Source organism: Camelus ferus, chromosome 33 (assembly GCF_009834535.1).
Source record: "Camelus ferus isolate YT-003-E chromosome 33, BCGSAC_Cfer_1.0, whole genome shotgun sequence".
In the NCBI taxonomy this organism is placed as follows: Eukaryota; Metazoa; Chordata; class Mammalia; order Artiodactyla; family Camelidae; genus Camelus; species Camelus ferus.
The window spans coordinates 17,063,573-17,088,190 of NC_045728.1; the positions used below are offsets into that span (position 1 = coordinate 17,063,573).

Genomic DNA, 24,618 nt, shown 5'->3' on the forward strand with positions numbered 1-24,618 from the left:
TATCCCTTCTGAAGTAGACATCGATTTAGTATCTTTCTACATTGACATCTACCATCCTTAGGTGCGTGGAAGAACCATTTGCCTATGTATCTGCACAGCAGATTATGTTCAGTTAATTAAGCTTATAAAACATGTGATGGGGATGTGATTGGAAAGACAGTGACACAGGGGCCACATCATTACACTGATTCCACACCAACTTTTGATTTTAACGGAAGGCAACGGGGAACAGCAGAAGTGTTTTAAGCAGAAAGCCGACAAGGATCAGAGCTGCATTTTAGAAAGATCACTTTGACAGCAACATGGAAGATGGATTAGAAGAGGGACAAATCTGGAGGCAAACAGACCTTAGGCTGCCAAAGTAATTCAAGTGAGAAATGATGAAGGTCAAAAGTAAAGCATGGATGGAAGCAGTTGGAGAAGTGAGGACAGATTTAAGAACTACTGCTCCTGGAGCTTGGCTAATTAAAAAACCCATAGAATTAAAAACTTTAGAGTCATACTGGTGTTATAAAGTGAGCAAAACCTTCAAAGTTTATTTAAACTCATAATAAAAGGCAAATGAACAACTTTTCTAACATTACCTTCATGATGCTAAGATAGTAAGCAAATGCCACAAAAGTTAGCCCTTAGGTTCTCTGAGTAACCAAGTACCTAAAGGCATTTTGGCTAAAACAAAGCCCTTTTTCAATCACCACAGCCAGCATCCTACCACAATACCACTGAAAGGGAAAGACAGGAAATGAATCAATAATCCTCAGGCACATGCTTGGCCTGGAAAGACACAGCGTATCAAGGAGCAGAAATCTCAAAACAAAGGCCCTGGGTAATTTCATTACGAGGCTGGAACCTGCTGGCTGCCAGTTTAGTTGTCTGAACTGCGCCCAAACTGTCTGACAAGGTGACCACCCTAAGACTTTTGCACCATTTTCTGTGTGTGACCACGTGGACAAATAGGAGAAATAGTTCTGAAGAATGTAGGAATCTCGAGTAACTTTCATTAATCACACCTATGATTCCAAAGGAAAAATTTTAAAGAGTCAGAACTTTATATTTATGAATAACCCAAGGCTCTTGTCAGCAAATTCAGTTGCCATCACATGCACCATGCTGCTCGATCGAGAAAATAACACCCTTCAGAGAAGAACACCGATTGCTATGTAAGAATCAGCAAACAAAAATCACTCAGATTAAATTTATATGCTCTTATTTATCATTATAGTCCCAGAAGGTTACTTCAGGGAGGTGTGGGAGCTGGAAGAAAGAACGTAACTGCAGGGTGGTAACCACCAGTAAGTACTCCAATACTGCTCAGTACACTAGAGGAAGCCAATTTTCTCCCCAATTCAGTTAGTATCTCCTCATTCATGTTTATCTCCTGAAGAGTAATCCAACAGAAAACTCCTTTCACAAACTGAACAAAGTAGCTTCAGACTGACCACTTAAACTGGCAGTGTTCTCCTGTTGGTTCTCCTTATTTATAAGGTGCATAAGGCCAAAGCAGACCATGACAGCATTCATCCAACAGGTGTCTGTAAAATGCTGTGTTTTGTGCTAAGTCCTCAGCAGAAGCTGACAATCTCGCAGAGATAAAAAGATACACAGGAAGACTTTAAATAACAACGAAAGGGAGTATGTAGACAAATTCTCAAGTGAATGGTGCAGGAAAGAGAACTTCCATGCTCTCAAGAGAAGAAATCAAGGTGGGCAGAATTAATTGAGAAAAATCTTACTGCAGAGATGGAACTTCAGCCAGGCCTTTAAAAAGGGAAGACTTGACTATGCAGGGCATTCCGGGGCTCCGGATCGACTGGAGCTCAGACATGGAATCAGAAATTCACACATTCTGTTTTGGAATTAATACGAAGATCAGCCTAGTTATGGGTTTTGTGGTCATTAGATTAGATTTGATTGTTAGATTTGGTCAGAAATCCACTAGCCAGTTTCCAAAGTACTGAAGATAGGGGCTCAAATGCTTCCCACTTCATTAAAAATAAGGAGGGAATAAATACGAGACCAAAGAGACACAGGAAGCTGTATCAAGAAGAGCTATGCAGACCAGAATGGGCAAAACTGTTACGCGCTTTGCCTGTTTCTAGTTTCCAATGATAACTTAAGTAATTGGGATTAAATTAATTCTATCCTTCAAGATTTAACTAATTGACACACTTAAGGGGAAGGGGGGAGGGGAGAGAATCCTTCAGGCAGAAGAAACAGTAATGTGTGAAGTCGGGACAGAAGCTTCTCAAGTTCAAGGAACTCTAAGAAGGCATAGAACCAGCTGGCACAGCAGAGTCTTTAAAAGCTCAGGCTCTGAAGTCAGACCACGGCTTCAAGCCCTGGTCATGTTGCTTATCTGCTTACGTGCTCTGTGACTTGGGGAAATGTTTGACCTGTTCCTCAGTTTCTTCTACTGTAAAATGGGGATATTAATAGCCCCTGTCTTATAAGGTTTTTGAGAGGATGAAGTGACACAGTGGATGTACAGGACATGGCACAATGCCTAGCACATGTATGTGTTCAAGAAACGATCATCTTTGTTGCTAACGTTTTTAAAGCTCGGGTGTGTAGAGGGTAATTATCCTTGTCGGCCTTGTTGAGATTCCTGGTCTTTAGAGCATAGGTAAGCTCCTCAGTTAAGTTTATTTCTAGGTATTTTGTTGTTTTTGATGTAATGGAAATGTTTATGTCAGTTATAAAATTCCAGTTTTTGAAGTGAAAAAAAAAGTGAATGAAGGGCCACAAATGGCAAAATATCCTTTCTTATGGGTGAGCTGTATTCCATTACACATACACGCTGCATTTTCTTTATCCATTCATCTATTGATGTGCACTTAGAATGCTTCCATATCTTGGCAATTATAAAGAATGTTGCTGTTAATAGCAAGGTGTATGTATCTTTTTGAATTAATTCTTATTTTGTGGTTGGCTTTATCCCTTTGATAACTATGTAAGTTTAACAAGCTAAAGCTCTAAATGTTCTTAGAAACAATGAACAGTACATATATGTAAATTTTAAAAAATGTGCAATATATTGTGTATATGTATCTACATGCAATATGTTGTATATGTGCAGTCCAAGGGTAACAATTCTACCTAATAAAACTGAAAACTGAAAAAAAAAAAAAAAGATTCCTGGTTTTTATTCCAGAAACAATGGAAGCCTCTGAAAAGTTTTAACAGTTTTAATTGGATTTTTGTTTTAAAAAAGTGGCTTACTTTGTACCTCTTGTAAGAAATCCCAAAGGAAAAATTTATTCTAGAATTTATTACCAAGAAAAGATGTGCTTTCTTTGAAGAATAGGTACCTTTCTTCCTCTTAGGCAAAATTCTGTAAGTGACTATGTCTTCTTTTCATTCTGACAGCCAGGATGCTCAGAGCCACATCTGAAGCTCTTGGGCCCTTAACTGCCTGCATATCTGTGTTCCCTTCCCCCACCTCCTATGGTTGCTTTCTACTCTGATATGTATTTTCTGACTCAGTTCTTTATTCTTATTTATATTTTAGATTGTTTTTGTATTGTTCTCTTTCAAAGCTACTTCAGCCTTTTACGGAATGATGCACTCTAATTAACCAAACAGAAATAAAGGGCACAAACACCGCAGCCTCACGATGCATGAGTCATGCCCTGTAGACGTATTCCCAGCAAGCCACCAAACTCTGTCTTTTGGCCTAAACCTAGTTGGATGAAGCAAGAAAACCAGATGGCACAAGAAACCTCTCTCTCTGCAGAGAAGGAGCAGATGAGGAGAGGTCAAAGACCTCAGGCCGTTCCCGAATTAGCAGGGCACGCTTAGGGCCATCAGTGCCAGGGGCAGAAGACAGCTTGAAAGTCGCAAGCTGCTGGGAAGTTCTGTATGGACTCAAGGTTAAGAGTTTTTATTTTCTGTATATGAATTTTTTTTTCCTGAAAGCACTTCACCCCGCTTGTAACCTCCAGTTGCTCCACTGTTCCGTTTCTCAGCTCATGTGGCCCCTTTGTTGCTTCACTTCTCTCCCTCCTGAACTTGGAGCCCACGGTCAGCCATTTCAACTCTGACCTCTCTGGCCACCGCAGCTCCTACACGCACTGGTCCTTCCACCACTCTGATCCCCACTCTGGGTCATTTATATTGTCTGCTGCTTCTCTTCCTGGTTGGGAAGCACTGCTGACTGTGAGTCTACCGTGAACTCCCACGCTGCTAATGATCGATGCTTTCATTCCTCCCTCAACTGTCATATGAACACCACCAGCTGCTTAACATTTCCCCATCCTGCAGTGTCTAATGTATTGCTCTTTTCCCTGACGGCTCATCTGCCACATTACAGAATGAATTCACTCTGTTCTAGATTAAACTCATCTTCCTTTTATTTCACCCAGAGTGCCTGGGTGGCCTAGCCCTCAGCACCAGCTCTAAGTCCCACTGGGCTGCACGGGGGAGCGCCTCCTCAGGGCAGGACAAATCCCTCTCCACTAAGCCAGCGCTCCCTCTGTGCCCCTGATCACTGGTCTACCTTGTTACACCAACTTCTCTTCTTTCCTGACTACATTCTTTTCTTTTCTAGCTTCTTCAAACACCAAGCCCAGCACCACAAACAAAACCACGACACAATGCTGAACTCTATACAGCCCAGTAAAAAGTCTTCCTACCTTAAAAACTTCAAAATCGTTTTGTAAAACCTTTCTCCCCTTTCTCACCATCCATATGCCCATAACTTCCTGAAATTTAGTTTTATCTCCCCATTTATTGAGAAGTACTGTCTTCTAAGCACTGGCGATCCCTTAATTACCAAACACACCCCTCTTCACTCCAAACTCTCCCCCCTTTGCCTAATCAGGACAGAAGCAGTCCTTACTTCCCAAGGTACATGCCTACTTCACCAGTTCCACTTTACTCACCTGCCTTGTCAACGAAGGCATCATCAAGGCTCACCTTCAGCCGCCTTCTCTCTGAGATTTCGTTATTAACTACAGCTACACTCATCACTTCTACGTAGCTAATTCTCAAGTCTACACCTCGACTACTAAACTCCCCTTTTTTACGAGAAAAGGAGCTACGGAGGTATAATTTATACGTCATAAAATGCAAATTCATAGATGCCTTCCGGTAACTGTACGCTCTGCCTCACCACCACTCAAAACAAAAACAAGAATTTCCATCACTCAAGATAGCTCCCTCTTATGCCTTTTGCAGTCAATTCTCCCCTCTCCTTAGAAAGAGTGAAAAGAGACAATCACATTCCTTTTTATTGTTGTCATCTTTCAAGGTATGACTAGATCGCAATTTGCTTTGGATACGTTTTCCCATTGGTGGACATTTGGGTTGCTCCTGCTTCTGAAAAAAGTTGCTATGAATATTCTTGCACAAGTCATTTTATGAACATTTGTTTTCATTTTTCTTGAGGAACAGAATTGCTTTGTAATAGGCTGTGTGTGTATATATATATACACACACACACACACACATATTTAATTTTGTAAAAAACTGAAAAATAGTTTTTCGTAATAGGCTGTGTGTATACACACACACACACACATATTTAATTTTGTAAAAAACTGAAAAATAGTTCTCCCAAGTGGTTGTACCATGTTACACTCCCACTGGCGACGTATGAGAACACGAGCTGTTTACATCCTCGCCCATGTTTAGAATAATCTGTCTTTTAAATTTTAACCATTCTTGTTGATAATCTTATCTCACTGCAGCTTTTAACTTGCATTTCTCTGATGACTGATACTGTTGAGTAATTTTTCACATGCTTTATTGGTCATTTATAGATCCTTCTTCTGTGAAGTGTCTGGTTCCAGTCTTCTGCCCGTTGTTAAGTTGGGTTGTTTGTCTTTTTACTGGTGAATTTAAGTTCTCTTCTGAATGTCATTTGCTTCTATTCTTCAGCTGCCAACAGCTCACATCAATCTACATGTCCTGATGTTATCTCCAACAGCATGTTTAAAATCTAATGTGTAATTTTTTCGTTGGAAACCAGACCTCTCTCTTGCTGTCAACCACATGACAAATATTCTTCAATGACATTTGCTTTAATTCCTAACTCTTGATAACTTTTCCTCTTGACAGTCAGTAAGAACTCTTGAGATCTAGCAGAATACAATTATTAACTGACAGGCTCTGGAATCGCATGGTTCAAATTCAGACTCTTCCACCTACTTGCTGTGTGATTTTGGACAAATTACTGAATCTTTCAGTGCCTATCTTACAAGGTTTCTGGGAAGTTTAGACAAATAAATGATGCAAAGTACTTTAAATAGTACCCAACAGAAAGGGAGTGCCCAATAAATGTTACTTGTTATTTTTAAAACTGGAAATGCCTTTTGCCTAAATTCTTTTCTTATGAATCTGACAACTAACATCTGAAACTAGGCATTCAGCCTCCTACCTGTAGGCAATAAAAATATTCCCACACATCCCTGCAGGATGTATCTTCCTAAAAAGGTCCTTAACACACATCATCACTTTTTGGCTCATCAGTATCTTTTGACTCACAGATGCCCACTCTAACGAGTCAGCCTAACCCTTTATCCAAACACTCAAGGTCTCCCACAAACGGTCCTGCACACCTAACACATGCCTCTTACACCCAGGAGTAGGGAAAAAATTCAAAAGGTATTCAGAAGACTATGCCTTAAAAAGAATAAGCCAGGAGCTTCCATATAAGCATATTACTGAAGGAAATGGAGGTACGTCTAAACTAATCAGATGAAAGAAGAGAAAGTAGTTACCGCTAAGGAAGGGAGACAGGGGAGGGGAGGAGGGTGGGAAACTGGTATGTTTTGTAACAAACCTTGCAGAATTACCTAACTTCTTATCCTGGTACATGCTTAACTTTTATATATTAAAAAAAAAACTAACAACAAAAACTTGTAAGATAGAAAGATACAGACGAAAGAAAGAAAGAGAGGAGGGAAGAGGGGGAGGGAGGAAGAAAGAGGGGGAGGGAGGAAGGAAGGAAGAGGGGGAGGGAGGAAGGAAGACAGACTGAGTATTAACTGAGGCAACTGGGTTGTCCGTTTCCAGGGACAACATGTAGACCTGTGCAAGAAATAGCTGGGCACACTCATGTACTCAGTGCAGTTACTCTACTTGCAGATTGAAGAGTTTGAATTTTATCCACTAAGCAATAGGAAGGTTTAAGTGAAGGTTACTGAACACAGTAGTAACCTACTAGAAATAATAACCGAGGAAGATTAAGCAGGAAATGTATCAGAAATGTACTTGACCGGAAAAGAAACGGGGGCAGTAGAACATGAGGTTGTTGCTAATTGAGACATGAGGTGATAAAAGCCTGGATATGGGTGGTGACTGTGGGAACAGAAGGGCTTAATTTCACGTCCTTTGTCAAGAATACAGCGCATGATGTGCTGACCACATAAACACAAACTTTAAGGAATGAAAAAATACATAAGGAACAAAATGCCCTCTAGCACAGAGGAGGTACTAAAGGAATACTTGTTAAGTAAAGAGTAACTCCTAAGTTATAAACACCAATGAGAAATCTTCACAGTTCTTAATACATAGTTGAATGTTGTGGTTCTGTTTCGTCTGTCTCGAACTGAATGAAAACACTTCTGCCTCAGAATTCACTTTAAATGTTACACATACTTTTCACCATTTGATTAACGTTCCACAAAATGCACCTCCTCACTTCTATTTTACTGTCCTTGTGAGCTCCATGCCAGAAACCGTTTGGCTGCCAGAATGTTCTTTGCTTGTACCTACCTGAGTCTCCAGCTTACTCTGTCTTATCTTCCTTATTTATTCTAGCTTTTTTACATTAAAATTAAACTTTACACATTATAAAAATCCCCAAATTATGCTTCAATTTATATAAAACAATGTGATCCAAACTTTTATCATCAAAGGTCTTAGCAAGAAGGAGCAATTTAGAATACTCCATTTTCATAGACATGACATCTAACATGTGACAGCTATTTCTAGAGGGGGGAGGGTATAACTCCATGGTAGAGCACATGCTTAGCATGCATGAGGTCCTGGGTTCAATCCCCCAGTACTTCCATCCAATAAATAGATAAATAAACCTAATTACCTCCCCCTCAAAAAAAAAAAAAAAGAAAAAGAAAATAATATGTAAGAGCTATTTCTAGTGTACTCATAAAACTATAGCCTGAAGTTCTTAAAAATATTCCAATGAATAAAGATTTAAAAATCCGTCCCTTCACCCCACTCCCTGTCTCAACTAACCTCCCACTTCTCTTCTCCCTTTTTGAAAAAGAAATCCTTTTAAGAGTTGTCTATTTGATGCTATCCATTTTTCTTCTCTCATTTTTTATTAGAACCCCTCAGTGTAGCTTTGGTCCACTCACTGCACCGAAAGTGCTCTTACCAACTGCCAAATATAATGGCCAGTTATCATCCTTCATCTTTCTTGATCTATCAGCAGCATCTGACACAGATGTTCACTCTATCCTCCTGAGGACACTTTCTTCCCCTGGTTTCCAGGAAACTGCATTCTCTTGGTCTTCTTCTCTGTCTTCTTTGCTGGTTCTTCCTCTTTTCCCAAGCTTTTAATGCCTCAGGGATCAGACATTGGTCTCTTCCCTAATCATACTCGCTACTTAAGTGGTCTCCACCTGTCAAGAAATCTGACTGATTCGACTCATTCAAAACATACTGTGACCACTTAGCACCATGTGCACTACGGCTACCCTGGTCTGAGTCATCATCATCTCTCACTTGGACTCCTGCAACAGCCTCCTTGTCTCCCGTTTCCACCCTTGCCCACTACACTCTATTCTCAACATAGCTGCCAGAGTGACATTTTTAAAATGTTAAATTAGATGCAATCACTTATTTGCTCAAACCCCTCCCCAACGGTTCTTTAATTGTATGCAAGGTAAGAGCCAATATCCTTATAATGCTCTACAAGTCTGCCCTACTCCTGGCTCCCATTTACCTTTCTGATCTCATCTCTTATTATTCTTCCCCCTTGCTCACTCTTGTTTTTCCCTCTTGGTTGCTTCTCTCCAGCTACACTGGCCTCCCTGCTATTCCTTGAACACACCAAGCACACTGCTGCCTCAGGACCTTTGCACTTACTCTTCCTGTTCCTTGAATCTCCCTCTTCCCCACATACCTATATGGCTGTGCTTTCCAGTCTTTGCTCAGCTATCAATGAGGCTTGACACTCTACCTAATACTGCAATCAACCAGCCCACTTCACACGCCCCCTTCCTTGCTTTCTCATTCCCGCAGCACTCAACACCATCTAATGTACTATGCAATTTACTTATTTTGCTTGCTGTCTCTCTCCCCACACTAAAATGGGAGGTTCGTGAGAACAGAAATTTTCACCTGTTTTCTTCGTTGTGATGGTCTTCCCACAGAGAACAGTGTGTGGCATACAGCTGGTTTTCAATAAAGATTTCTTGAAAGACTGACTCCCTAACTAAATGAATGGGTGAATATAAGAAAGTATAGGAAAGAAAGAGAAAGGAAAAGAACAAAAAGAAAGAAGAAAGGAAAAGAAAGGGAAGGGAAGGCAAGGGAAAAAAGAAACTTGCCCAAAGCAATGCAACAACTAATACGGTACAGCCAGCATTGTAAACCTCGTTGGCTTCAAAGCCCACACCATTCTATTATAGCATCAGCTAAGAAGCTCCTAATTGAAACAAATAGCTTAAGGATTTAAATAAGCTTAAAAAGCAGCAGAATAAAAAAGAAGTAAAAGAGGCAAGCTATGAATACATAAAGAAGTTTATACTGTATAGCACAGGGAAATATATACAGAAGAAACTGACACAACATTGTAAACTGACTATAACTCAATAACATTAAAAAAAAAAGTGGCAAGCTGTGACATACAATTAGAAAATGATTCAATCTAGAACTATTTACTTAGAATACAACTGTAAATGACACATTTTTTAAACTACAGAAATGTATATAATTCTTTCTTTTATAATTACTAAAATTAAAGATAATTTTGAGAGGATCAGACTTCCGCTTTCCACCAAGATGGAGTACCAGAGGCCAGATTTACCCTCTTGCCCAAAACGACTCCCTACTTCAACAAATAAACAAAAAACAGACAAAAATATATCAGGCACTGATTTATAAGACATTGAACACCAGGAGAAGAAGGAAGGTGATCTCTGAGAGACAGAGAATAAAGGAAGTGAGACCCATGAATGCCCTCAACTAACATCTTGAGAGAATGTCTAAGTCACAACATAGGGAGGGGAAACCTGGGCAGAACACAGCAAAGTCCTTGAGTTGAGGAGACAGAGCTGAGAGTCTTAAAGGAGAACAAGGCAGACAGAGGTCACAAAACAAAGTATCAGAGAAGAGAGAGCTACACATAGGGAGAACCCCAAGGATCTGTAAGGGGTACCCACTGAGTATTCAGGAGAGGGTTGATGGGCACACATGTGTGAGAAAACTACCCAAGGCCAAAGAAAGAACCGTCTGAGAGGATTAGAGAGAACAGTGCCGTGTACAAGGAGCAGTGCTGGTTCCTACTGGCCAGGCTAAACCCCCTCCCCGGTAATTCCTGGGGCATGGGGTAAAGTATTCTGAAGTGGGAAAATCATTGGACTTAGACTGAGTACTGCTCTAATTATAAAAGGAAGACTCAGATGGAGCAAACTGTTTCCAAGTAACTTGACTGCATCCCAGAACAAAGCTCAAGACAAGTTATAGGAATACAAAATATGTGGTAACCAATAAGGTTAAACTGACAATGTCTGGCTTCCAGTCAAAGACTACCAGGCACGTGAAGAAGCAGGAAAATATAACCAAAAATGAGGAGAAATATAAACCATTTAAAATTAATCTGATGGATATGCCGGAATTAGACATGGGCATGAAAAGTTATTAAAAGCATACTCCAAATGTTCAAAAAGCCAACTGAAGACATGGAAGATTTTTTTTTTTTTAAAAAGACCCTAGGCAAGTTTATAGAGCTGAAAACTACAAAGTCTGAGATGAAAAACACACTAGATGAGATTAATGGCAGATTAGATATTGCAGAAGGAAGAATAGTGAATTTGAAGGCATAAAAATAGCAACTATCCAAAATTAAATACAGAAAGAAAGAAGAATTTTTAAAATTGGAAGGAGTGAACGGTGAGACAATCTCAAACAGCCTAACATATGTGTAAGTGGAGTCTCTGCAGAAGAGGCCAGCAAAACTGGTTAAAAAAAATGTTGGCTGAGAGGGAAGGGTTTAGCTCAGGGATAGAGAGCATGCCTAGCATGCAGGAGGTCCTGGGTTCAACTCCTAGTACCTCCATTAAAAGTAAACAAATAAACCTAACTACTCCACTCCCCCCATCCAAAAAAAAAAAAAACCCCACAAAAATCATTAATAAAAATATTGGCTGAAAATTGTCTGAATTTGGTAGAACTACATTCACAGATTTAAGAAGCTCAATGCTCAATGAACACGAAACAAAAGAATCATGAAGAAAACCACACAAAGGCACATCATAATCAAGTGATAAACAGATAATCTTTAAAAGCAGCCAGAGAAAAAAGGCACATTATACAAAAGGAATAGAGGAAACAGATGACAGCAGATTTCTTGTCAGAAATAATGCAAATGAGAAGACAGTGGAGCAATATCTTCAAAGTGTTAAAAGGAAAAAAGTTAACCTAGAATTATATACCCAGTACAACATCATTTAAAAATAGACAAAATAAGGAGTTTAGACATAACAAAAGCTGAAAGATTTTTATCACCAACAGACCTGTGCTGTAAGAAATGCTAAACAAAGTCCTTCAGGTAGAAGAAAAATGGCACCAGATAAAAACATGCATCTACATAAAGAAATGAAGATGAACACATGCATCTACATAGGATGTGGCAATGGCAACGCCACTGGTAAATGTATAAAATTTGTTTAAAAACTGGTATCTTTTTAAAACAAAAGTGATTTTTTAAACAAAAATGATGACACTGTATTTTGTGTTTTACAAAATAGGTATAAATAAAATGTGTGGCAAGAAAATAGAGGCCAGGAGGGGTAAAACAGAAGTGCATTACTGTAAGGTTCTCACACTACATGCGAAGTGGTAAATAGTTTTTGAAGGTAGACTGTCAGTTGAAGATTTGCTCGTGAATGTTCATAGCAATTCATGTGTAACAGCCAAAAACTTAAACCAACTCCATGTCTATCCACACATGAATGGGTAAGTGAACTGGTTTATTTACATAATAGGACACTACTTACAACAAAAAGAAATGGTACATAAAATAGACAAACAGTAAGTTTGTACTGTATGCTGTATATCTTATAGTAACCTACAATGAAAAAGAATATGAAAATGAATATATGTATGTATATGTATGACTGAAACACTACGCTGTACACCAGAAATCGACACAACACTGTAAACTGATTATACTTCAATAATAAATAAATAAATAATAAGTAAATAAACACTAAGATCGATTGCCTCTTTAAAAAATAAAAGAAATGATATGTTGATAAGTGCAGCAAAATGGGTGAACCTTAAAATAATTATGCTGAGAGAAAGAAGTCAGACAAAGAAAAGGTACACACTATATGAGTACCTTTATATAAAACTCCAGAAGACATAAGCAAATATAGTGACAGAAAGCAGACCAGTGCTTGTCTGGTGGTAAGGTGGGGCACAAGAGATAACAAAGGGGCACAAAGACACTCTTGGGAGTGACTGTGATCTTGACATGTATATGTGTGTGAAACGTATTAAACTGTATACATTAAATATGTGCAACTGGTTATATGTGAATTATTCTTTTTTTTGAAAGTATGCATTTTTCTTTATTTCCATTTTTTTGGTTTGTTTTGCAAATGGAAGCACCTGATCTAATCTCTGGTTTCAAATAGTAAACTTGACTCTACTGCTCCATCTTACGTGGAACGCTTTTCTTCATTTAAAAAAAAATTATTTTTTAATTGACGTAATTGACGTATAGTCAGTTTACAATGTTGTGCCAATGTCTGGTGTCCAGCATAATGTTTCAGTCATACATGAACATACATATATTCATTTTCATATTCTTTTTCATTATAGGTTACTACAAGATATTAAATATAGTTCCCTGTGCTCTACAGTAGAAACTTGTTGTTTATCTATTTTATATATAATAGTTAGTATCTGCAAATCTCAAACTCTCAATTTATCTCTTCCCACTCCCTCCACCCTAAAAACCACAAGTTTATTTTCTATGTCTGTGAGTCCATTTCTGTTTTGTAAATAAGCTCATTTATGCCTCTTTTTAAGATTTCACATACAAGTGATATCATATGGTATTTTTCCTTCTCTTTCTGGTTTACTTCTATATGTGAATTATTCTTTAATAAACCTGTTTAAAAAACAATTTTGGACCTAAATTTATGTTAAAAAACAAAATATTTCAATTATCTATAGCGTTCTTGTTCCATAGAGTAAAAATAAAATAGAAGAAAGCTAGAACAATGTAATAGTCATAATTTTTTAAGAATTAGAATAGAGCATAGAAGCCAATTAATCAAATACTTTATTATTAGAGATAAAAGAACTGAGTCCCAGAGAGGCTTGGTGACTTGCCGGAGGTCTTAGAGCCACAGTTAGCTGCTTACCAGACTGTAAGATCCACAATGGCAGGGACTGTGTTATTTACTTAGGTGACCGCTGTACCTCCATATCTAGTACAATGTCTGAGACACAGTAGAAGCTCAGTAAATATTTACTGACTTATCTTTATACTGCAAAGAAAGGTTAAACGAAGATAATAGGAAAGAAAATCTCCTTTGCAATATGACTGCAATACCTCCCTATCTCTGATTCTCCAATCTTAACACAGATGAATTAAGCAATAGCTTTAATATCATAAATACAAGAGAATAAATACATTCTATATTTTTTAGCTTACGGGATACTTCATTATATTCTAAGGCTTAAAATTTCTAATTCATGTTCGCAACTTTTACACAAGCAGGAGAATTAATAGGAAATACTCCAATAAAGATGAGTGATACTTTCAAATGAAAAAAAAAAATTTAAAGAAATGTGCTTACCAAAAATTTCTCCATTTTTGGCATATTCTGTCACAAGGTACAACATGTTTTTGGTCTCCATTACCTATTGATAAATAATTCCATTTTAGTCTGATAGGAAAAGATGGTAATTTGCCACAATGTTCTATGAAGTTACTTAAATTAAAACTACTAATAAAAATATCAAGTTATGAACACTTCAGAAGCTGGCAAAGTTTACAAGGCTGACGATACTCTCATGCTAACACTTCTGCGAAAAATTTAGACCTTTGGTCCTCCACGTGTGGTCCATGGATCAACAGCAACAGCACAGCTGAGACAGCTGTTAAAAATGCGAAGTCCCAGGCCCCACCCCAGACCCACTCACAAAGAATTTACATTTTAACAAAATCCTCCACCGTTACACAGATTCAAGTTTGAGTTAATACAGGGAACAGGAGTTTTTTTGTTTATTTGTTTGTTTTTGTTTTTATTTGTGGTGGGGGACAGTAGTTTTGAAGATCAACTTTTTACCATCTCCTCACTGACTCTCCGAGCCCTGTGTTATAGGGTAGACTCTGATTAAGAAAAGAATAATAAAAACAGAGCTCAGTTAATCTGGCCTATAGCCCAACTCACCTGGCACAATGTGATATTTCTCCCAATGCACTTTAATGTTGTTACAAAGTACCAGTATTTTAAAACATCCTTCAAAAGCTTCTTCATAACCCCACTGCTACACACTTTTATTTAAATTAGTTTTTCTAGGTTCACAAAGGAAGTGTGTCATTGCCACAAAGTTTGATTTTCCAAACTACACTAAACTGAAAGGAAATGAAATAATGGATTCAAAAGGAGTGAATTTTAGATTGCTTCTCTGTAACATTCTTTATCTTTTTTCATACTGGCACATGCTAATAATGTCATATTTAACTGCTACCTCCTGAAAGGCTAAAAACTAATTTTGATCTAGCATTTTAGGTTTATGACTATACCCTATCGGGCCAGAAAACTAAGAGTTACCTATAATTTGGGTCTAAACAAGTCAAAAGGTAAGTCAATATAACTGATTATTTAGTTCAAAAAAAGAGAATTATCATGTGAGTCATGATAGTTTTTGTTTATTTGTTTGTTTTGTGTTTTAATTGAAGTATAGTTGAAGAATCATGGTAGTTTTAACCTCAGTTTGCCTTTGGTTCATCAGACTCCTAAGGATGTGATTAGTTTCTCATAAGTATCCACTTTAGGGAAAAATAAAGAGCTTACAGGGAGAAATACTCTGATACAAATTTGACCTAAGAGACCCACCATAGTTTTAGAAATTGTTTCTAAATTTCCTTAAGAATTGTTTTGAGTGGCACAAAACAGTCGCTCATTCTTAGCTAGTGGTAATGCTCTCCAATGGTCTCCACACCTTTTAAATTGTAAGTCTTTACCAATAAAGTTGCTTAGTCAAATGTATACACGAATGTATTTATGCATGTATACATAGACACACATATGTATTTATGTACATGCAGAGACACAAATTACATACTTATGCCCCTGTATAAATACTATATTAAATATATACATTATAAAATGCACAAGAAGATAAATATAAAAGATAAATTGAATTAGAAGTTCTAATAGTTTCTTATTATGCCCCAAGGGACACTCGTGCTAACCAATTTGAGTGCACAGAGTGGTGTGTTAGTGCTAGCTCTCTGAGAGGGAAATAAAAGGCCCTGACTTGTAAACCAATTTCTGCGGTGTAAAAATACTCCTACCATTGCTAATTTTGAGTTATTAACACGTTAATCGGCTCACAAACCTTCTGAAAATTTAACAATCAGCTCTCACAAGTCAGCCCAGGCTGATCCAGCCCACCACCGGGCGCACACATCTTACTTTGGAGATCGAAGCCATAGACTCGCATACTGAAACATTTTAAAATAGATTTCCAATATAAAATTTCTAAGTATTAATGGATAGAAATATTTTAAAAGGTCGTTCGTAAACATAAATGACTCTCTAAAAATCTGAAAAAAATCTTCCTTTTAAAAAACATGGCTTATACTTGAAACAGGCGCAGTTTATTTTACAAAAATTATATCTTAGGTTAATTTTTTTTAAACTAGCTTATTTACTTTATCTGATAAAAAAAAAACTGAAACAAAACATAAAGTTTGGCTCTAGGTATTATAAGGTACGCCCTTAGGTAATATATTATTTTAGCCTTTGTATTTCATAAAACATAAACAATATATTTTTCTAGTCAGCAAAACTGCCATGTCCTTATTGTTAATGATACCACCACCCAAACCCAGCAGGTTCAAGCAGGGTATCATAAACACACAACTACAAACTTTTAAATTAAATAACTTACAGTCTGAGAGACAACTTAAAATTAAGCTGCTAGTAGTTTTTGATTGCTTCATTTTTTATTTAAATAAAGAAAACTGGAGGTACTTAGCTTAATAAAAGCACATAATTATCTTTTATGCAGATTAAAAAAACTAACATAAAAGAGAAAAAAAATGATGATGTAACACAGGGTACCGGGTATGAGAAGCAGAGAGAGGTGCAAAGTTACGCCATACCTGATACAGTTTGATGATGTGAGGGTGGTCTAACATTTTCATTATTTGCACTTCTCGGTAGATTTTCTCAAGGTTCACTGCATCCAGCTGAGATTTATCTATTATTTTTATCGCCACCTGCATCCCAGACACAAATAAATACAATTAGTATACAGTGGTTAACATTTTCCAGTTAAGCATCTTTTTAATAAATGACATCTAAGACTTCGCCTGTAAGTCACTATGACAACAATGGTAACTAGCTTAACTCCAGTGTGCGTTCATTCATCATTCAGCAGCTATTTCTTAACTATCCACCATGAATAAGGCCCCGTGGTAGATTTCGTCTGGGAGAGTCTTTAGTGTGCTATGAAGAATAACCCTGCAAATTTACTTTAATAAAATACATTTCTCTTTCAGTACAGCTGTAACGCCTTCTTACTCCATTTAAAAGCAAATTCCCAGCAGTTTCAACTCGTCATCATCCCACAGCAAATTATCTATAAACAAATGGTCGGCCAAGTAGAAGACAATCTCTATTATACTGAAATACAATTTTTCTAGAAAAGAAAGTGACAGGTTCCAAAGAATATAGATATACCTTTCTGGGGAGGGGGGGAACAACTAAGTATAAAGTATTAAAATCCATCTAAGTGAAAAAAATCCCAATTGGATTAAATTTTGCTTTAAAAATCAAAGTGCAAAGACTCAAATGTTAGTAATTATGCTGAATTTTGACTTCCTTAAAGGAATGTGACTTCAAAATATGTGGCCTTTTCCTGTCATAACTGGATAGGAACCCAAACCACTCCAAGGTTAATAATTCAAGGGAACTGCATTTGTTTTTGTTTTTGCTTTAATTTTGTTTTTTTATTGGCGTGTAGCTGACATACGATGTTAGTTTCAGGTATACAGCAAAGTGATTCAGTTAATACATATACATACATCCTATACACTATTTTTCACATTCATTTCCATTATATGTTATTACAAGAAACTGAATATGGGTTACTGTGCTATACAATAGGTCCTTGTTGTTTACCTATTTTATATATAGTAGTGTGTATCTGCTAATCCCAAACTCCTAATTTATCCCTCCCTTGCCCTTTCCCCTTTGGTAACCATAGTTTGTTTCCTATGTCTGTGAGTCTATTTTTGGTTCGTAAATAAAATTTGTATCATTTTATTTTAGATTCCACACATAAGTGATATATATTTGTCTTTCTCTGTCTGACTTACTGAGGGAACTGCATTGAATGTGGATAAGTAATCAGAAATGAACAATTGCACACTTTTTGCATGCAAAAAGAACAAATTTTTAAAACTTGGTATTTGGTTATGAAATAAGCAATTCTAAGTAAAATTTTTTCAGATAATTGGGAACCACCCAAACTTAATTATAATAAGCTCTGAAGAAACTCTGAAATGTACTCCACATTCTACCCAAAAGTCTCCTTAAAGTAATTCAGTCTTATGTTGTGGTTTCTGGGTAATATATCAATTATTGTATGTGCTATAATAGTCCAATATGTCTAAAAAGGTAACCAAGATGATTTCTTAACTCAGGTTGTCAATTCACTTAATTCCTTTAGACTCCTATTTATACAATTAGTTTTTTCTTCTTTCCTTACAGCTGCTCTGTCCTCTGCTGTTCTCCCTAAAGTTCTACTGTAAGGTTTATTTCTTACCTTTCTCTCTTTCTATTTTGCTGCCTATAGCTTTTTCCCTAATTTGAACTTAATTATAACCCATAGAAGAACTCAAGCTTCCTGGAGGAAATCAGATTACTAAATATGGTGAATAAAATTAAATTTATTGCCTAAGAAGAAAGGGGGTAGCTCCTTCTGTAGTCAGTAAAGTGTGTAGATTTTGTGATAACTATTTTTATGATGTTTGGCAGTATTTTATTTATTCCCATAATCAAACTATTCTAGAAAGTAAAATGTACTAACCTTTGACGGCTAGATAAGTGACTGATCAGTGTTGTACTTGTTACTAGGAACATTCTTGGACCACCTCAAAACTAAATACATTTAAAAAGACTTCACCTGTCCAATTAAGAGGACAACAGAATATGGTATCGCTTTGGGTAATTTGGGGTAAAAGCTGCCAGATAAAAGGATAAGTATATATTTTAATTCCCTCAATATTCCTGAGGAAGGTAACGTGGAGTTTCACAGACATGCATATTTTGAGGAAAATGTCTTGCCTTACAATTTCTAGAATGTATCTAGATACCAGTAACCCCTCCCCAAGAAAAAACTTTTACAACCAAATGATCATCTAATACATAGAAAAAGAATTGGAGAGAAAGGAATCATGGTTTAAAAAAAATCTCATTATGATTACTGTTATTAAGAAAATTTTTTATTATACATATTTGAGCATCATATTTAATGTTAGAAAAAGTTTAGATACTAAATACAATATAAGCGAGGTATTACCAAGAGATATATTCTCTTTGACACTATTGAAATCTTGGCCTCAATGAAAAAGTGAAAATACATAAATCATCTAACTAAACTTTAGTAAGTTATAAACCTCATTATTTAACTGTTCTCAGCCAAAAAAAATTCTCCAGTGACAAAACAGAATTCCGTCCTCACTTTTATCTGGGGCCACAGACTATATGTTATGTCATCCACAGCCCTGTGTATTTATATCTTGACACTGCTGTCCCTTGTTTTAAGGCTGCTATCAGAGGATTATGAAAAAGTGGATGCTGTGTCAGCTTGCTGCTTGTGATAGTTAGGGAGAGTCTAACTGCTCTAACACGGAGGCCCCAAAATGTATACTGATTCAAACACAACAGAAGTTGATTGCTCACATAGCAAAACTGGATGGGTGAAGAAGTTAGCAGGTAGCCAGCCCTCTTCTGTACAGGTATATGAGGATACAAGGAGCCTTCACTAGTTTTAACAGGTAAGCCAAGGTAGTAAAGGGTAAAGGGTAGATAACCCTGAAGTCTGCCTCCTTTCCAGCTGGACAGAAGGAGAAAAAAGCTCTTCTGCAAGTTTTAATTGGCCAGGTCTGGAAGTGGAACACAGTGTTTCTGTTTACTCCGCTAGTTAAAACTCAGTTATGTGACCATACCTATATGCAAGGGAGGCCAAGAAACAGCCAAGCTGTAGGTCCAGGAAGAAGAGGAAACTGAATTTTTGGTGATCAGCTAAGAGTCTCGGCGATACTCTTCCTGGTAATTTCTTAACAATGGGACTCTTTGCCAAATACTTCCCAGAAATATAATAATGGTGATGATGATGAATTTCACAACTGCATAGCATTTTTTAATTTAACAAGATACTTTCACACATTTTATCTCACTCATTTCTCCATTTTTTTAAAGTACATGGTACAAGCAGTACATCCATGAGTTGATGAAACTGAAGTTCAAAAGATGTCACATCATCTACAAAGGTCCTAAAGCTCAAGTGAATTAGTGGGGAGAAACCACAGGCCTTCTAACTCCAAGTTACAGCTTTTCACTCTTCAAAGAGCCTATTACTCACACATTTACTGAGCACCTGTTGTGTGCCCAGAATTAGACCCAGGAAACAAAAATGAATGAGATCTGATTCCTACCTTCAAGGAACTTAGTAGGTCTGTGAGAAAAAGGAGAACACATTTTGGAAAACAAATTTTATGAATAAAAAAATATACATTTGGGTGTTTCCGCAATGGTGTACAAAATTCCCAACTTACGAAAGGGTTCATTTTAAAGATAACTATAAACTTAGATTTCTGGGAAATTCCTCTCTGCATCCCTTCTCTACTTAGTTCCAAACATAGTACCAAGGACAAAATCTGTATGGTCACAACAAAGTCAAGCAAGGGACTCTAAATTGAAGGATCCTTTCTTTGTTGTAGTTCACCTAAATTATTCAACTCTCTAATTATGTATGCAGTATCTTTAAAAAAAAACCTTCAATGAATTTATATGGTGATTAAAAAAATTAACATTCCTTCCGCTAGGACACAAAAGGAAGGTTTCTTATACAACTTTGGAGAGCATATTGATAAACTAAAATAATTACTATCAAAATAAATCCCATGTAAAGTAGCAACACTGAATATTCAACCTTATAAATAGGAAAATGCACATATACCTAATACAATGTTATCTGTCAATTATATCTCAAAAATACTTTTTTTCCTTATTATATTTACAAAGATTAAAAAGTAAACCCCCTTGTGGGCTAAAGTTCAATGAGATGGCCACTTTTATAGATTGCTAGTAGGAATATAAAATAGGTTATAATTTTTCTGGAAGGTTATTTGGCAATCTTTACCAAAAAACTTAAAAATCATCCATCTCACTTAGTCTAAGATTTCTACTTCTGAAAAATTATTTGTAGAAAATAATCTGAAATGATGATAAAGATTTATGTGCAAATATACTCCAGTATTGTTTATAATATAAAGAGAAACATAAAACAATTATATGAATTATGGTAAATCTCTATTATGACTATTATACAGCTATTAAAATAGCTCCTTTTAATAATACTGGAGAAATAATTAGGTTAAATATTAAATAAAAATTCAAGGTATCAGTGCAGTCTCAACAAAGGTTATGTATAGAAAAAGACTTGTAAAAACTAGATAGAAACATGACAAAAATGTTATCAGTAGGTGAAAAAATCATGAATTATTTTCCTGATTTATTTTTCTGTGCAATTTTTCTTCTGTGAGCATGAATTGTTTTTCCAATAAGAAAAAAAAGTGAAGTGGGGAGTTATAAGAAGAGAAAGAAAAGTGGAGCTGTATTTACTATATATGTTAACTTCTCCATCTGTGAAATATTAGTCATTTTCATTTTCTTATTTTCTAAATTCTCTATAAAATGGCTATATTATTTAATAAGGTTTAAATATTAATTATGCAGACTCTATACATAGAAGTGTTTCCAACCATGTTAAAAAATATATGCAAAAATAACAACTATGAAAAAAAATCCCCACTAAATGAAAAAAAAGCAGCAACTATGTAAAACACAAACCAGCAAGGAAGAAAAGGGATTAAATCTAAGAGGAGAAATGAAATAGTGTTAAACTGATGGATCAAAGGGATTTTTTTTCATTTTTCAAAATGTAAGTTTAATGATAACATTATTTTTTGATAATTTTAGAAAAAATGATTTCACTTCTCATAAAAGAAATATTAATCTCATGCACTTAAAGAGACCACACACAAAACTGGCTGTGGGGGAATTTATAAGTCACACAATAAGAGCTATTCTTCTAGTAAAATATTAGAAGAGATTAACATAAATTTGCTTTCTCAGGTGGTATTTGCTTTAGCGCTCTTTACTACTAATGCATTATTTCTCTGTGGTCCTTCTGAAGTACCACGAAGCAAAATCCTGACCATACAGTTAGATCTTTGAAGTTAAAAAATTAACACACTTTCAAGCTTGTATATCAAAACATAGGTGGAATCAGAACATTCATGCCTATCATATGATTAAACAGTGATTGTGATTGAGCTACAACGAAAGGGTTTCTGAAAGCAGTAAAAGCCAATGGTAAAACTGACATGGAGGTCTCCAGTTACCCTTTAAGAATAAATCAATTAGACATTTTTTTCCAATGTAAAATTTGACTTTGAAAATGTAAGAATTTATATAATAAAATAAATCCTCATTAAAGTTTAATTTGACTTTTATAATGGTGGGTAAGGAAAAGAGATTGCAGGAAAGGTTAATGTCACTGCACTTTTAGATCCACAAAAACTGAACTGAGAATTCTTAAGACCTTATAAGAACTGATTAAAAATAAACCCTATCTTAAAAATTACTTAAACAAATTAGCAAAAAAGACAACTCAGTTTAAAAAAATGGGCCAAAGAACAAAAAGCAATTCACAAAATATAAAGTCATAAAACTGCATGATCAAAGTAAATCAAAGAAATGCAAATTCAAATTCAAATATTGTTTCCCCCTACCAAACTAGGAAAGATTAAAAAAAAATTCCTGCTAAATATGCATTTTCCGGATGAAAATTATTACCCTTCTGGAGGGTAATCTGGTATCTCATGTCATCAGATACGGATGTAAAGACATACTCCTTGAGCCAAGAATTCCACTGCTATGGGATAATCCTGAGGAAACAATCAGATAGATGCACAAAGAGGTATATACAGCAATGCTCTCTGAAACAGTATTTTAGAAAGAGAACTCACAAGAGAGAGAAATAATCTTAATGTTCAATAATAGGAAACTGATGAAATAAAATACAGATGGTGATACACAAGGATACTATTTAACCATGCTTTCGATGTATTTTTTTAAAGCTTGGGAAAATGTTAGCAACACATTAATTAAAAAACACAGATTATATGTATAGATAACATCAATTTTATTGCATACATATAAAATAGCTAATAGAGTATGAACCAAATATTAACAGTGGTTGTCTCCTGGTCTGGATGATGGAATTAAAATAAGTATGTTTATTTTATTTTCTTCTTCAAGCTTTTCAACAATGTCTACAATGAAAATGCCTTCCTTTTGTAACTGGAGGAAAAACACACAAATATTTATTTTAAAGAACTTAAAAAACTAATTTTAGCATCAATTTTCAGTTTAATTCCTTCAAGATTTATCTCTAAACCTGTTTATTAAAAAAAATTTAATGAAAAGTTTCTGATGAAATTCCCAAATGTAACTGTCTATCATTCTTCTAATAATCTCAAACTGGATATATGGGCTGTTTCTCTTTGAAAGGTGGGGAAGCATTCTCTACAAATGTTCTGCATAAAGGAACTTTTACATAAATAACTTATTTCAAAAATATGGAAATGGAAGGTGGAAGAGGTACGAGGTACACTAGAGAGGAAAGAAAACTATCTTAATGAATTTCTGGAATCCATTTGGCCCCAAGGAAATGAATCTGCCATCAGCAGTGGGCCATAAATCTAATATCATCATGTGAATCCAGGAATCAAGGCCAGTTTCAGTTATTTCCAAATAAGTCTTTTCTTAATTGCCTGATGACTGAGACAGAATTTCCCAGTGGAATCAAAAGTAGAATGCATTAACTGTTAAGCATTTACACAGAATATAAAAATTTATACAATTCTTACTTTGCATGTTTGTCCCCCTCCAAACTCTCCCAAAGAGCAGATCATTTTGAACAATATTTAGCAGAATAATCTGCCAAATATTACTTGTCTGGGGTGCTAATAAACTAGAGAACAATTCCTAATAAAGCATATATGTTCCATGACAAATATAATTTTTATTTCAACACACAATTAAAGATCATACATAGGCCTAGATACAAATATTAGTGATCAAGTTAAATGGTAACAATTCCTCCTGGTGCACACAGTACAGCTGCTTCTTCACATCTGGGATATTTCACAGGACAAGGTTAATACGAAGACTACTGAGTGTAGCCTTAAAATTTTAAAGCAAAACGTAAAATTCAAATGTATTAAAAAATTAAGTTCTCTTCTTCAAGAAACACTGTAATCAGGGTGTAATATGCCCTTCTCTTGCTTCTACCCTTGCCTTAAAAATGAAATTCTAAGTATACGGGAAATTTTTAAAGTACTTACAATTTTAAGGTGGTAGTTAGTTTACAAATTATGCCTAAATATAAAAGTCCCAAAATGCACACAGAAAGCTCTTCAGTGAACAAAAGCAGTTTCAGAATGCCCTTGCTATCACTTTTTTTTTTTTTTTTTTTGTTTTTTTGGTGGGGGAGGTAATCAGATTGATTTATTTACTTAGAGGAGGTACTGGGGATTGAACCCAGGACCTCGTACATGCTAAGCATGTGCTCTACCACTTGAGCTATATTCTCCCCCAAGAATGTCCTTGCTATCATTTTTACATTTCAGGTTCTCTTAAGTATAAGCAGCCCAGTATCTACATGCCAAATATCTTTAAGATTATGGACCATTCATTTACATGCTCTTTAGCCGAGAAATGAAGGAGGTATGGTACTGAGGAAAACTCAATTATCTGTCACAGAAAAGAAACTAGAAAGTAACTAATGATGGTTATCCCTGGGTGGTGATATTATAGGTAATTCTTTTCATTTATACACTTTAAAAAATGTTTAATATAAAGCACAATAGATTTGATAATA

General features: G+C 35.9%; 1 protein-coding gene across 3 annotated transcripts in view; it reads right to left on the reverse strand.

The window, feature by feature from the left end:
• Positions 1 to 24,618, reverse strand: part of SIK2 (salt inducible kinase 2) — a 113,896-nt gene that overhangs the window by 85,195 nt on the left and 4,083 nt on the right. For all 3 annotated transcript variants that reach the window (XM_032472721.1, XM_032472720.1, XM_032472722.1), the window contains exons 2-3: positions 16,544 to 16,660; positions 14,004 to 14,067 (exon numbers count right to left, since the gene is read on the reverse strand). In XM_032472721.1, the coding sequence (XP_032328612.1) occupies positions 14,004 to 14,067; positions 16,544 to 16,660 (181 nt within the window). The remainder of the gene's footprint in view (positions 1 to 14,003; positions 14,068 to 16,543; positions 16,661 to 24,618) is intronic.